Source organism: Oncorhynchus masou, chromosome 3 (genome assembly GCF_036934945.1).
Source record: "Oncorhynchus masou masou isolate Uvic2021 chromosome 3, UVic_Omas_1.1, whole genome shotgun sequence".
NCBI lineage: Eukaryota > Metazoa > Chordata > Actinopteri > Salmoniformes > Salmonidae > Oncorhynchus > Oncorhynchus masou.
Window position 1 is genome coordinate 48,995,136 of NC_088214.1, and position 14,968 is coordinate 49,010,103.

At 44.2% G+C, this 14,968-nt stretch overlaps 1 protein-coding gene across 2 annotated transcripts in view; it reads left to right on the forward strand.

Annotated features, from left to right (window-relative positions):
* LOC135518250 (anion exchange protein 2-like) overlaps positions 1-14,968 on the forward strand; it is a 58,281-nt gene that overhangs the window by 37,879 nt on the left and 5,434 nt on the right. For both annotated transcript variants that reach the window (XM_064943274.1, XM_064943282.1), the window contains 9 exons: positions 690-874; positions 1,058-1,277; positions 1,463-1,666; positions 1,842-1,990; positions 2,296-2,490; positions 2,767-2,973; positions 4,313-4,402; positions 4,493-4,659; positions 5,182-5,435. In XM_064943274.1, the coding sequence (XP_064799346.1) occupies positions 690-874; positions 1,058-1,277; positions 1,463-1,666; positions 1,842-1,990; positions 2,296-2,490; positions 2,767-2,973; positions 4,313-4,402; positions 4,493-4,659; positions 5,182-5,435 (1,671 nt within the window). The remainder of the gene's footprint in view (positions 1-689; positions 875-1,057; positions 1,278-1,462; positions 1,667-1,841; positions 1,991-2,295; positions 2,491-2,766; positions 2,974-4,312; positions 4,403-4,492; positions 4,660-5,181; positions 5,436-14,968) is intronic.

A 14,968-nucleotide genomic window follows, 5' to 3' on the forward strand; every position in this document is an offset into this window, starting at 1 on the left:
GGGAAGAGGCATTGTCGTGCCCTCTTCACGACTGTGTTGGTGAGTGTGGACCATGATACATCCTTAGTGATGTGGACACCAAGGAGCTTGAACTCTTGACCCGCTCCACTACAGCCCTGTTGATGTGAATGGGGGCGTGCTCGACCCTCCGTTTCCTATAGTCCATGAGGGAGAGGTTGTTGTTCTGGTACTACACTGCTAGGTCTCTGACCTCATCCCTCATGGAATAAGGGATCGTCATCGGTGATCAGGCCTAACAAACTGTCGTGGGTGAACAGGGTGTACAGGAGGGGACTAAGCATGCAGCCCTGAGGGGCCCCCATGTTAAGTGTCAGCTTGGCGGATGCATTGTTGCCTATCCTCCCCACCTGGGGGTGGGCTGTCAGGAGGTCCAGGATCCAGTTGCAGAGGTTTCCTTGAAACATGTAGGTATTACAGACTGGGTCAGGGAGAGGTTGAAAATGTCAGTGAAGATGCTTGCCAGCTGGTCAGCGCATCCTCTGAGTACGTGTCCTGGTAATCAGTCTGCAGCCTTGTGAATGTTAACCTGTTTAAAGGCCGTACTCACATCGGCTACGGAGAGCGTGATCATACATTCGTCTGGAACAGCTGGTGCTCTCATGCATGTTTCAGTGTTGCTTGTCTCGAATCATTAAAGTTCAATTACATGTAATAACTGTCTCTCGCAGGCACCGTGGCCTTCCTGGAGCAGCCATCCATGGCATTTGTGCGTCTGCAGGAAGCCGTGCTGCTGGAGTCTGTGCTGGAGGTGCCCGTCCCTGTACGTTTCCTCTTCCTTCTAATGGGCCCGCCCATCGCCAACATCGACTACCACCAGATCGGCCGCTCCATCTCCACACTTATGTCTGACAAGGCGAGTTAACCGTTGGGTAACCCATACTGCCCTGTGTGGCTCAGTTGGTAAGAGCGTGGCACTAGCAACACAAAGATTGTGGCTTCAACTCTCACAGGGATCACATACAGAAAATGTATGCACTCACTGTCCTGTAAATCACTTTGAATAACTCTGATAATTATTGTTATTATTTTACCGCAGCACTTCCACGAGGCGGCGTACATGGCGGACGAGCGGCAGGATCTGCTGAACGCCATCAACAGCTTTCTGGACTGTAGCATTGTGCTGCCGCCGTCTGAGGTGGGCGGCGAGGAGCTGCTTCGCTCGGTGGCCCGCTTCCAGAGAGAGATGCTCCACAAGAGAGAGGAGCAACAGGTCAAGAAGCTCAAGGTCAAAGAGCCCAAGAGCCCAAAGGATAAAGGTAATAGAGACAGGTATACACTGATACACACAGATATGCACAGACACATACTCCAGAGAGGAACCGAAGGGCAAACTACTGGCCAAAAACCCCAAAGGTCCTATGGACAAGGGTGACAAAGACATGTACTGGAGGAAGGAGCTTGAGGGCTACCTGACCAGCAAATAACCCCCTCCCTCCCTCAGCTCTGCAGGCACCCTTCAAACCTGGGGATGACCCTCTTCGCCGGTCGGGCCGCCTGTTTGGGGGGCTGATCAGTGACGCCGTACGGCGCTACCCCAAATATGCCAGTGACTTCCGTGATGCACTCAACCCCCAGTGCATGGCTGCCATCATCTTCATCTACTTCGCTGCTCTGTCGCCCGCTGTCACCTTTGGAGGACTGCTGGGTCAGTCACTCAGAGCCCCATTGGGGGAGGGAAGAAAGGAGGGGGGAGGGAAAGAAGAGGGACACTTACTAAATAGAAATGAAGCTTAAAAGAGGGATAAGAGTCTATAGTTGGCTTTATCATTTTGAGTTGGTATTCACTTTCTCCATCCCTTCCTCTGTTCTTCTTCTTCTAGGTGAGAAAACGGGGGGGTTGATTGGCGTGTCGGAGCTGATCATCGCCACGGCGATGCAGGGGGTCATCTTTTCCCTCCTGGGGGCACAGCCTCTGCTGGTGGTGGGCTTCTCTGGACCCCTCCTGGTTTTTGAGGAGGCCTTCTACTCAGTGAGCAACTAACCCAATTCTTCCATTCTGTTATTCACCCTTCTCCCCAAATGTGGTTCACTCCCCTGGCAAGGATTTACAAGTAATAAACTGGTTGCAGAATTACTGGATTCCCAGTTGAAAGATTTCCTGCTTATTCCTTCCTAATTCCAGAAATCTTTTAAATGAAAAAAAACGATGAACTTTGGGAAAGTTTGAGTGATTTTGCAACCCTAGCTGGTGCAAGGAATATGTTTGCAATGTGTGCATGATAATGTCACTTTCTTGAACATAACCCAAAGTTGCCTCGTGGTTCTGTATTGCAGTTCTGCAATGCCAACCATATAGAGTACTTGACGGGCCGGGTGTGGATTGGCTTCTGGCTGGTGCTCATCGTGGTCATCATAGTGGCCTTTGAAGGTAGCTTCCTGGTCCGCTTCGTCACGCGCTTCACCCAGGAGATCTTCTCCTTCCTCATCTCTCTCATCTTCATCTACGAGACCTTCTCGAAACTGGGCAAGGTGAGGTTTAGAGGAGGAGCGCCCTTTAACACTGGGCTGGAGCTGATTGGGCTTGCTTGTCCACTGGCCTACAAGTTCATAGCTTTCATTGCGAGCATACCGCTGCATGCATTATGACTCCGTCAAGAGCGTTTGAAACGGAAGTCATCTATCGCACACCTGACACAGATGAAATGGTGCAGGAATGTATGAGACTCATGAGAAAACTGTGTGTCTGTCTCTGAGTCCGTGTGTCTGTCTGTGTCTGTCTGTCTGTCTGTCTAAAAACCCACCAAGATCTTTCAAGAGCATCCTCTCCAACGCTGTTACCTGGTTAACGACACATGGACATCCTCATCATGCAACAACACTGTGGTTGGCGTGCCTGGCAAGGTGGTGGGGGAGCCCAACACAGCCCTCCTGACGTTGGTGCTAATGTCCGGAACGTTCTTCATTGCGTTTTACCTGCGCAAGTTCAAGAACAGTTCCTTTTTCCCTGGCAAGGTAAGTACAGTAACCCTACAGTAACCCTACAGTAAACCTGCAGTAACCCTACAGTAACCCTACAGTAACCCTGCAAGGTAAGTACAGTAACCCTACAGTAACCCTGCAGTAACCCTGCAGTAACCCTACAGTAACCCTACAGTAACCCTGCAGTAACCCTACAGTAACCCTACAGTAACCCTGCAGTAACCCTACAGTAACCCTGCAGTAACCCTACAGTAACCCTACAGTAACCCTGCAGTAACCCTGCTGTAACCCTACAGTAACCCTACAGTAACCCTGGCAAGGTGAGTACAGTAACCCTGCAGTAACCCTACAGTAACCCTACAGTAACCCTGGCAAGGTGAGTACAGTAACCCTGCAGTAACCCTACAGTAACCCTACAGTAACCCTGCAGTAACCCTACAGTAACCCTACAGTAACCCTACAGTAACCCTGGCAAGGTGAGTACAGTAACCCTGCAGTAACCCTACAGTAACCCTACAGTAACCCTACAGTAACCCTGGCAAGGTGAGTACAGTAACCCTGCAGTAACCCTGCAGTAACCCTACAGTAACCCTACAGTAACCCTGGCAAGGTGAGTACAGTAACCCTGCAGTAACCCTACAGTAACCCTACAGTAACCCTGGCAAGGTGAGTACAGTAACCCTGCTGTAACCCTACAGTAACCCTACAGTAACCCTGGCAAGGTGAGTACAGTAACCCTACAGTAACCCTGCAGTAACCCTACAGTAACCCTACAGTAACCCTGCAGTAACCCTACAGTAACCCTGCTGTAACCCTACAGTAACCCTACAGTAACCCTGGCAAGGTGAGTACAGTAACCCTACAGTAACCCTACAGGCAGCCTAACCCTGGGCTGCCTGACCAGAGCCATACATTATTGGCTCTTAAAAAATACTTATTCAAAATGCATTAAAGGTGCACTATGCAGACATTGCTATGCCATTTCCTGATTGATAAAATTGGAATAGTTCACCTAATTTCAGTTTGTGACAAAATAAGCAAGTATAGTGTAGAGAACCATTGTACCATCTAAACTGCTGTGAAATATATATTCCATAACCAAAATAAATTGTATTTTCAAGTGTTTGAAGTTGGTGTACAAAACTGAAAGTAAAAGACGCAGAAACTAAACTTAAGACTGGGAAGAAATAGTGAACATAGAACAGATGTACCGCTTCTTAGACTTCTTTTGATAACAATGGCCGTTCTATGACTCTCATTTCTATGTTTTTTTGTCGGGTCGTCCAAACAGTGACATATTGCAGCTTTAATGCATGTGGCAGTAAGCATCCGTTTTATATTCAGTCTGTCTTGTGCATGTTCTTTGTCTCAGCTCCGTAGGATGATTGGAGACTTCGGGGTTCCCATCGCGATTCTCATCATGGTGTTGGTGGACTACAGCATAAAAGACACCTACACCCAGGTGAGATATAGGTCAAGAGCAAATGTCAAGAGAGCAATTAGAAGTGAGAATAGCCTAACCTTTTCCCTTTGACCCCTCCACCCTATTCAGAAGCTCCGCGTGCCCACAGGCTTCTCGGTGACCAGTCCTGAAAAGCGTCAGTGGCTGATCCCCCCGCTGGGCTCGGACGGACAGTTCCCTGTCTGGATGATGGCCACCAGCATCTTCCCTGCCCTGCTCGTCTTCATCCTCATCTTCATGGAGACACAGATCACCACGTAAGCCGGGTGTTCACAAGGCTAGGATTTAGCTGTCCGAGATAAGTTTTTGAAATCAGAGACAAAATCCCCATGTCGTTGCTATCACAGGGCGCGCGGCTCTCACCGGTGCTCGTTTAATATGAACGGGTCAGAGAAGAAATCTGAGGGCTACTGATCTCGTCTTTGAGCAGTCCCAAACGTCCCAATATTTTCAAACATGTTTGATTTTATCAGCAAAAAATCTGCAATGCTCTCGTAATGTGAGATGTGCATATTATAGAGTAATACAACCTGTTACCTCTGCACCCCATCTTACATATTATAGAGTAATACAACCTGTTACCTCTGCACCCCATCTTACATATTATAGAGTAATACAACCTGTTACCTCTGCACCCCATGTTACATATTATAGAGTAATGCAAGGCATCTCTCTCTCTCCCTACCCCCTCACTCTCTCTCCTTCACTCAATCCCTCTCCCTCCACATTCCTCTCTTTTTATACACTCTTTCTCTCTTTGGTCCTTCTCCTTCCGTCAGGCTGATAGTCAGTAAGAAGGAACGGATGCTGTTGAAGGGCTCCGGCTTCCACCTGGACCTGCTCATCATCGTGGCCATAGGTGGGGTTTCGGCCCTGTTCGGTCTGCCCTGGTTGGCCGCCGCCACCGTGCGTTCTGTTACTCACGCAAACGCCCTTACCGTCATGAGCAAGGCGGTGGCCCCCGGCGACAAGCCCCGTATCCATGAAGTGAAAGAGCAGAGGGTGACGGGCTTCCTCGTAGCTCTGTTTGTCGGTAGGCATGACCCCTCTAACTTAGTGCCCAGGACTAAATCCAGAGTAGGGTCGCAAAATTCCAGAAACTTTCCCAAATTGCACAGGTTTTCCAAAAATCACATTTTCACATGTGAAATAGTTTTTTTCACATGTTGGGTTAAGATTTCACGTGAAACCATATTTTCACGTGAGTAGAATAACATGTTTTCAATCACATGAAAACTCCACGTGAAAATGGCACTTTGATATGTGGAACTGCAAATTCCCATGTGTGGTTGAAATAATGTTCGCCCCACATGTGAAAAGATGGTGTTAACATGTTGCAGTAGCAATGTTTCCACCATTGGAATTAGGGTGACCACATCTAAAAAGGTCAAATACGGGACAAGGGAAAGATTTGGAGGACATTTGAGGAACGGTGGACAGAATACATTTGTTGGGGTTAATGGATCACGTTCAAATTGCCCCGTATTGGCTCTGCTCATGCCGGCTCTGAGTCTGTGAGTATCCATAGCAATGGCTCTGCTTTGGCTGCTCTGCTCAATGAAGAGACATGAGACAGCAATTAGCTGTAAGCAACTTTTCGTCAATCTAAACTGAGAAAATTCAAGAGCATTGTTATTTTCTGTGAAATAATCTCTCCTGTTTTATATTTGGCAAGGTTAAATCACTGTTGTGACACCTTGCAATTATCTTAGTCAGACGAGCAAATGGTTCAGCTTCAAAATCTGTGAAAAAACACGTCCTATCTGGCCCCAACCCAATTTATAATGTCTGGGTTCGTCAGACGGGTTGCGTAGTAGAGCTTTACAAGGAAGTGGCCCCTGGCGACAAGCCCCGTATCCAGGAATTGATAGAGCAGAGGGTGACGTGCTTCCTTATTGCTCTGTTCGTCGGTAGGCTTGACCCATCTAACTTAGGGCCAAGGCCTAACTTGAGAGTAGGTTCGCAAAATTCCAGAATCTTTCCCAAAATGCACAGGTTTTCAGGAAGTCCTGGTTGGTGGATCTCCCTGGAATTAGGAGGGAATAAGCAGGGAGATGATCCTCCAACTGTGAATCCTACAACCAGGACACCTGGGAAGTTTTACAACCTTACTCCCCCTACAAAAAAAACACATGTCAAATTTGCAGTTTCATATGTGAAATATCTGTTTTCACATTTACTGAATTTAGAGTTCACATGTTAACACCGCCTTTTTACATGTGAGGAGAATAATATGTTTTCACCTCACATGTGAATTACAGTTTCACATGTTAAAAACATTCACATGTGATAATCGGATATGCACTTTCAAAAATGTTTAAAAAAAAACTTTGTGTGAATATCTGACTTTTACATGTGGAATTGCATTTTCACATGTGAAAATCTAATTTTGCGGTTTCACATGTAAGAATCCTCCACATGTGAAAATCTCATGTGGGGTTTAAATAATGATATTCTTCTCACATGTGAGTGTTAGTGTGTTGCAGTAGCAATGATTCCACCGTTGGAATTCGGGTGACCACATCTGGGGGAAAACACTAATGCGGGACAAGGGAATGATTTTGCGGGACATTCGAGGAACAGTGGACAGAACCTTATTTTGGGGGGCAGGTTAATGGAACACATTCAAATGGTGACATAGTTCTGCACTGTTAGGGGCTTGTAAGTCAGCATTTCACAGTAAAGTCTACACTTGTTGTATTCGGCGCATGTGACAAATAAAGTTTGATTTGATAGTTCTGCAGTATGAAGGCCACTGCCTGTTAAACAGGTAATATTTATTTTCTGCATCCATTTTTGGATTTATAAATTCATTATATGTACCCATTGATTCTTGAAGAATATAATGTATAAATGCCTCATGAGCTTAGTTCAACTGTTCTGTAACCCATTAGAACCCAAAATATAAACTTGATTTAAGCCAAAGTAAATGTAAACAAACACGTGTATATAGCCTTAAAACATGGTTACAAATGTAATTTTTATATAATGGATGGTCAGTCCTTGTATCCATAGCATCGTCAATGGATTAGTGTGTTTGCATTTCTCCAGCCCCATCCCTCATCTTTTTATGGATTAGTGTGTTTGCATTTCTCCAGCCCCATCCCTCATCTTTTTATGGATTAGTGTGTTTGCATTTCTCCAGCCCCATCCCTCATCTTTTTATGGATTAGTGTGTTTGCATTTCTCCAGCCCCATCCCTCATCTTTTTATGGATTAGTGTGTTTGCATTTCTCCAGCCCCATCCCTCATCTTTTTATGGATTAGTGTGTTTGTATTTCTCCAGCCCCATCCCTCATCTTTTTATGGATTAGTGTGTTTGCATTTCTCCAGCCCCATCCCTCATCTTTTTATGGATTAGTGTGTTTGCATTTCTCCAGCCCCATCCCTCATCTTTTTATGGATTAGTGTGTTTGCATTTCTCCAGCCCCATCCCTCATCTTTTTATGGATTAGTGTGTTTGCATTTCTCCAGCCCCATCCCTCATCTTTTTTATGGATTAGTGTGTTTGCATTTCTCCAGCCCCATCCCTCATCTTTTTATGGATTAGTGTGTTTGCATTTCTCCAGCCCCATCCCTCATCTTTTTATGGATTAGTGTGTTTGCATTTCTCCAGCCCCATCCCTCATCTTTTTATGGATTAGTGTGTTTGCATTTCTCCAGCCCCATCCCTCATCTTTTTATGGATTAGTGTGTTTGCATTTCTCCAGCCCCATCCCTCATCTTTTTATGGATTAGTGTGTTTGCATTTCTCCAGCCCCATCCCTCATCTTTTTATGGATTAGTGTGTTTGCATTTCTCCAGCCCCATCCCTCATCTTTTTATGGATTAGTGTGTTTGCATTTCTCCAGCCCCATCCCTCATCTTTTTATGGATTAGTGTGTTTGCATTTCTCCAGCCCCATCCCTCATCTTTTTATCGAAACTGGCGGGGACAGTGGCGATTTTATCATGTAAATCTTGGTGGGGAAAACAAAACAAAACAATGTAGATTCTCGCCAGCAGAGCCACTACACAACACTAAACAATACATGAATTGCACTAGAACGGTGAAAAACAGTGTCCACAAACTGTTGGAGTCTACATAAAGCTGTCCCAACAGCAGAGCTTTCTTTTTAGCACCATGGAGTGAATCCTTACCACAGCTGCACCTCAGCAGTCTTATTTCAGCCTCATTTACTGCCTTTTCAACAACCATCGCTGACAATTAAGATGTACAAACTACGACACTATCATGACGTGGCCCTTTCTGGGTGTAGATCGTGGCCCCCCCCCCCCTCACTCTCTCTCCTAAACCAGGTTTTGCACCTCAGGTCATAAATGCAGGGTAGAACCTACCATGCAGTATTCAGAGAGAGCGCGAGAACGAAGGACTTCACTTCGCCAAACTCCTAAATCCCCAAAATGGGAGAATGAAACGTTCGTTATGGTTTTGAGAACGTGGGAATGATCCGTGTACACTTACGGGATAGTTATGTTGAGTGTGTTTCATTTGGTGATCTCATGAAGGACAGGAATCACACATAACGCTTTCTCTTAAAGTGTACATTTCCCAGCTGTCAGGTTGGCATCTAAATATTGTGAAACGTATGTATTTAAACATGAAACTATTTATTAAAAGATGTAATGTGATGTTAAGAACTAGTCCGTGGCCACACCCTCGTGAGCCCAGTCATTAGGCGTCATGGAACCGTCTCTTTTCTACTGAAACATATAAAACCCACCCCTGATGAAATTCACACCAGACCACGCAAACTCCGGTGTAAGCTAAAGTTGCAAATGATTGAATTTCTAAGACCGAAACATGCGGGGTGATGCTGGTATGTGAAGTGGTTTAAACTACAACTCTACCAAAAGACAAGACTATACCATGTGGAGCATTGGCTACACGGCTGGAAATGGTTCAACTCGATTCCAACAGAATAAGGGCGAATCTTAGACACAATTACTAGTCTGCAGCTATAAATTACGTAAACCTAGGACGAGAATACAGACAACCACCGAAGCATCTATTCTACTCTGAAGTATCCATTCTAACCACCTACAGGACGATCGAAGATTCCAACAGAGAACAACGACATACGGGCGTAAATATACAGTTGAAGTCGGAAGTTTACATACACTTAAGTTGGGGTCATTAAAAATCGTTTTTCAACCACTTCACAAATTTCTTGTTAACAAACTATAGTTTTGGCAAGTCGGTTGTGTCATGCACATTGTAGATGTCCTAAGTAATTTTTCCCCCAAAAATGTACAGACAGATTATTTCAATTATAACTAACTGGATTATAATTCCAGTGGGTCAGAAGTTTACATACACTAAATTGACTGGGCCTTTAAACAGCTTGGAAAATTCCAGAAAATGTCATGGCTTTAGAAGCTTCTGATAGGCGATTTGACATAATTTGAGTCAATTGGAGGTATACCTGTGAATGTATTTCAAGGCCTACCTTCAAACTCAGTGCCTCTTTGCTTGACATCATGGGAAAATCAAAAGAAATCAGAAAAAAAATTATAGACCTCCACAAGTCTGGTTCATCCTTGGGAGCAATTTCGAAACGCCTGAAGGTACCACATTCATCTGTACAAACAATAGTACGCAAGTATAAACACCATAGGACCACGCAGCCATCATACCGCTCAGGAAGGAGACGTGTTCTGTCTCCTAGAGATGAATGTTCTTTGGTGCGAATCCAGTTCAAATCCATCCCAGAACAACAGCAAAGGACCCTGTGAAGATGCTGGGGGAAACGAAGTACAAAAGTATCTATATCCACAGGAAAACGAGTCCTATATCGACTTAACCTGAAAGGCCGCTCAGCAAGGAAGAAGCCACTGCTCCAAAACCGCCATAAAAAAGCCAGACTATGGTTTGCAACTGCACATGGGGACAAAGATCGTACTTTTTGGAGAAATGCTCCTCTGGTCTGATGAAACTGAAATAGAACTGTCTGGCCATAATGACCATCGTTATGTTTGGAGGAAAAAGGGGGAGGATTGCAAGCCGAAGAACACCATCCCAACCGTGAAGCATGGGTGTGGTGGCAGCATGCTGCAGGAGGGACTGGTGCACTTCTCAAAATAGATGGCATCATGAGGGATGAAAATGATGTGGATATATTGAAGCAACATCTCAAGACATCAGTCAGGAAGTTGAAGCTTGGTTGCAAATGGGTCTCCCAAATGGACAATGCATAGCATACTTCCAAAGTTGTGGCTTAAGGACAACAAAGTCACGGTATTGAAGTGGCCATCACCAAGCCCTGACCTCAATCCTATAGAAGATTTGTGGGCAGAACTGAAAAAGCATGTGCGAGCAAGGAGGCCTACACACCTGACACAGTTACACCAGCTCTGTCAGGAGGAATGGGCCAAAATTCACCTAACATATTTTGGGAAGCTTGTGGAAGGCTCCAGAAAAGTTTGACCCAAGTTAAACAATTTAATGGCAATGCTACCAAATACTAATTGAGTGTATGTAAACTTCTGACCCACTGGGAATGTGATGAAAGAATTAAAAGCTGAATTAAATAATTCTCTCTACTATTTTTCTGACGTTTCACACTCTTAAAATGAAGTGGTGATCCTAACTGACCTAAGATGGGGCATTTCTATTAGGATTAAATGTCAGGAAGTGGGAAAAACTGAGTTTAAATGTATTTGGCTATGGTGTATGTAAACTTCCCACTTTAACTGTGTATACATTGCAATTATTCTCGAATGAGCGGCCGTTCATGTAGAAGCGATTTAGCATTTCAATGAATATAATTATAGACTGTGTGTAATGAATCCATGTGTCTTTCTCAGTCCCATGCCCTCCCTTTGTCTACCAAGCCGTCATATCGGCTTAGCCCACTAGGCACTTTTCTACCATTGTTGGTAACCAATATCTACTGTTTGTTTGTGATGTTTTTCTGTGATTAGTTAGTTAGTTAGTAAATAATGAATTAAGCCAGTTTGTATATTCCTGATTCATAAGTTATGCTAGGGTTCATGCAGATAACCAAGAATTTTACGACGTTCAGATGAGACTGATAGAAGGTATAGAATAATTAATGATAGACTGCTATTGATATAAAAGATCTTCAGATTTTTAAGAATGGATTCGGGAGATAACCACTCTATATAAACTAATGCTTCCGTGGTGCTCCGGATCCCTAATGAGCTAGTTATTGCCTGATTTATTTAATCAAATAATTAAATGTTAGGTAACTGATTTGAAAATTACATGTCATCTCATTTAATCATACTGGAGACACGACAGCATAAAGGAACGATGAGCGGATAAGAGGCTATCCATAATTTAGATTAAGATGTTAATTAGCGAGCTAAGACGGACTCAGTCTATATAACTATTTGTTCAACACTTTTGAAATGTACAGCGACAGAATTCAGAACTTGGGGCGTTCTTACATTATTCTCCCTGTACACCAAGTCAGAACTGTAGGATAAATAAAGTGGGCATATAAGCAGACAAAGAAAGCTCTTACAATATTTGATGATGACATTTTCTAAAACAGGTGTCATGGAAATTCTATATTTACCACTAGGGACACTCAAAGTCAATCTTAAATGAATCCTCCTTTATTATCAGTGAGCTGGAGAGGTTCCAACCAACTCAATGCACCAAGTATACATGTCGATCAGGAGCTCCACCCGGGGCAGTCCCGTTAGTTCTCTTATATATAGACAAGTTATATTTGAATGATTTAGCTTATTCATCATCATTAATTCATCATTAACGTTTGCTTTATTCATGTAACCGACCAATACTGGGTCATGCATATGACAGACCAATACCTCATGAGGCTTCTTCTCTATAAGCTGAGACCTTGAAACTGAAATATCCCTTTCTCAAAACAAAGTTATGCGCGTAGTGTCAAATTGTAGATACTGATATTGAGGACCTGTTCAATCAGTCACTTGCATGAACACAGAAATTGGTTATAAGAAACATAAAATTTTCCATCACACAGGCTATAGGCTACATGTGCACCACCAAGTCAGAATAGTAGGGGGAAAGGGACCAAATTATTAAGGTGAGGCACATGGGCTACTAACAGCTTGCTACACAACATACACTTAGCATTACTTTCTTATCTACAGTATACATATCTCCCTAGCATATTACATAATTTATGCAGCAGCATACATTTTTGGACTCACCTTACTGTTCTGTGCTCACTTGAACAGGAAAATGACATGGCGGTCCTTCTTGTTGGCAAATTTTGTCATCAAACTTTGTCATCAAAGTCTGGCATTCTCTGGATTGATGGTGCTTTCAAGACAACTGGGAATTCTGAAAAAACAAGGTTGAATCATGACGTCAGTGATCTTCAGGTCAGAGCTCTAGAAAAAGGCCAGAGTTCCCGACTTGGAATTCCGAGTTGGATGACCGTTCAAAATGTGTTTTCCCAGTCGAAGCTCGTTTTTCTCAGTGCCCACTTGTCTTGAACTCACTGAAGTCTGAGATTCCCTAGTTCCGAGTTTCCAGTTGTTTTGAACGTGGCAGAAGTCATGCTGGATTGACAGCATGGACAATGTATTCAACCTTTCGGGCCCATGGTGTTGCATGTGAATGTTTATCCTTTTTAAGCTTGGAAAATAGACCCTTAAGGATAGTAAAGAGACAACACTGGGTTTAATGTGATGACAATTACTTTATCAAATCAATTAACTATGTTTAATTATTACGATGATTCAATTAATCCTGTAACAATGAACTCATTAGCAATCTTGGGCACCACAGAAAAAGTTGATTCAACGAATTACCGTTTTCCGAATGAACTCTTAAAGATATAAAGATTTCAGTCATCAATCAGTCATTAATGAATTTACCTTCAGTCTCATTCTGAATGTTACAAAATCCTTGGATATCTGCACAAACCCTAGAATAAATGATGAATCAGCGATATACAAATTGGCTTAATTATTTATTTACTAACTCAAAATCAAAATCAAATTTGATTTGTCACATACACATGGTTAGCAGATGTTAATGCGAGTGTAGCGAAATGCTTGTGCTTCTAGTTCCGACAATGCAGTAATAACCAACGAGTAATCTAACCTAACAATTCCAAAACTACTACCTTATACACAGTGTAAGGGGATAAAGAATATGTACATAAAGATATGAATGAGTGATGGTACAGAACGGAATAGGCAAGATGCAGTAGATGGTATCGAGTACAGTATATAGATGAGATGAGTAATGTAGGGTATGTAAACAGTGGCATAGTTTAAAGTGGCTAGTGATACATGTATTACATAAAGATGCAGTAGATGATATAGAGTACAGTATATACATATGAGATGAATAATGTAGGGTATGTAAACATTATATTAAGTAGCATTGTTTAAAGTGGCTAGTGATATATTTTACATCCATTTCCATCAATTCCCATTATTAAAGTGGCTGGAGTTGAGTCAGTGTGTTGGCAGCAGCCACTCAATGTTAGTGGTGGCTGTTTAACAGTCTGATGGCCTTGAGATAGAAGCTGTTTTTCAGTCTCTCTGCCCCTGCTTTGATGCACCTGTACTGACCTCGCCTTCTGGATGATAGCGGGGTGAACAGGCAGTGGCTCAGGTGGTTGTTGTCCTTGATGATCTTTATGGCCTTCCTGTGACATCTGGTGGTATAGGTGTCCTGGAGGGCAGGTAGTTTGCCCCCGGTGATGCGTTGTGCACACCTCACTACCCTCTGGAGAGCCTTATGGTTGTGGGCGGAGCAGTTGCCGCACCAGGCGGTGATACAGCCCGACAGGATGCTCTCGATTGTGCATCTGTAGAAGTTTGTGTGCTTTTGGTGGCAAGCCGAATTTCTTCAGCTTCCTGAGGTTGAAGAGGCGCTGCTGCACCTTCTTCATGATGTTGTCTGTGTGGGTGGACCAATTCAGTTTGTTTGTGATGTGTACGCCGAGGAACTTAAAACTTACTACCCTCTCCACTGCTGTCCCATCAATGTGGATAGGGGGGGTGTTCCCTCTGCTGTTTCCTGAAGTCCACAATCATCTCCTTAGTTTTGTTGACGTTGAGTGTGACACCACACTCCGAGGGCCCTCACCTCCTCCCTGTAGGCCGTCTCGTCGTTGTTGGTAATCAAGCCTACCACTGTTGTGTCGTCCGCAAACTTGATGATTGAGTTGGAGGCGTGCATGGCCACGCAGTCGTGGGTGAACAGGGAGTACAGGAGAGGGCTCAGAACGCACCCTTGTGGGGCCACAGTGTTGAGGATCAGCGGGGTGGAGATGTTGTTACCTACCCTCACCACCTGGGGGCGGCCCGTCAGGAAGTCCAGGACCCAGTTGCATAGGGCGGGGTCGAGACCCAGGGTCTCGAGCTTGATGACGAGTTTGGAGGGTACTATGGTGTTAAATGCTGAGCTGGAGTCGATGAACAGCATTCTCACATTGGTATTCCTCCTGTCCAGATGGGTTAGGGCATTGTGGTTGAGATTGCATTGTCTGTGGACCTATTTGGGTGGTAAGCAAATTTGAGTGAGTCTAGGGTGTCAGGTAGGGTGGAGGTGATATGGTCCTTGACTAGTCTCTCAAAGCACTTCATGATG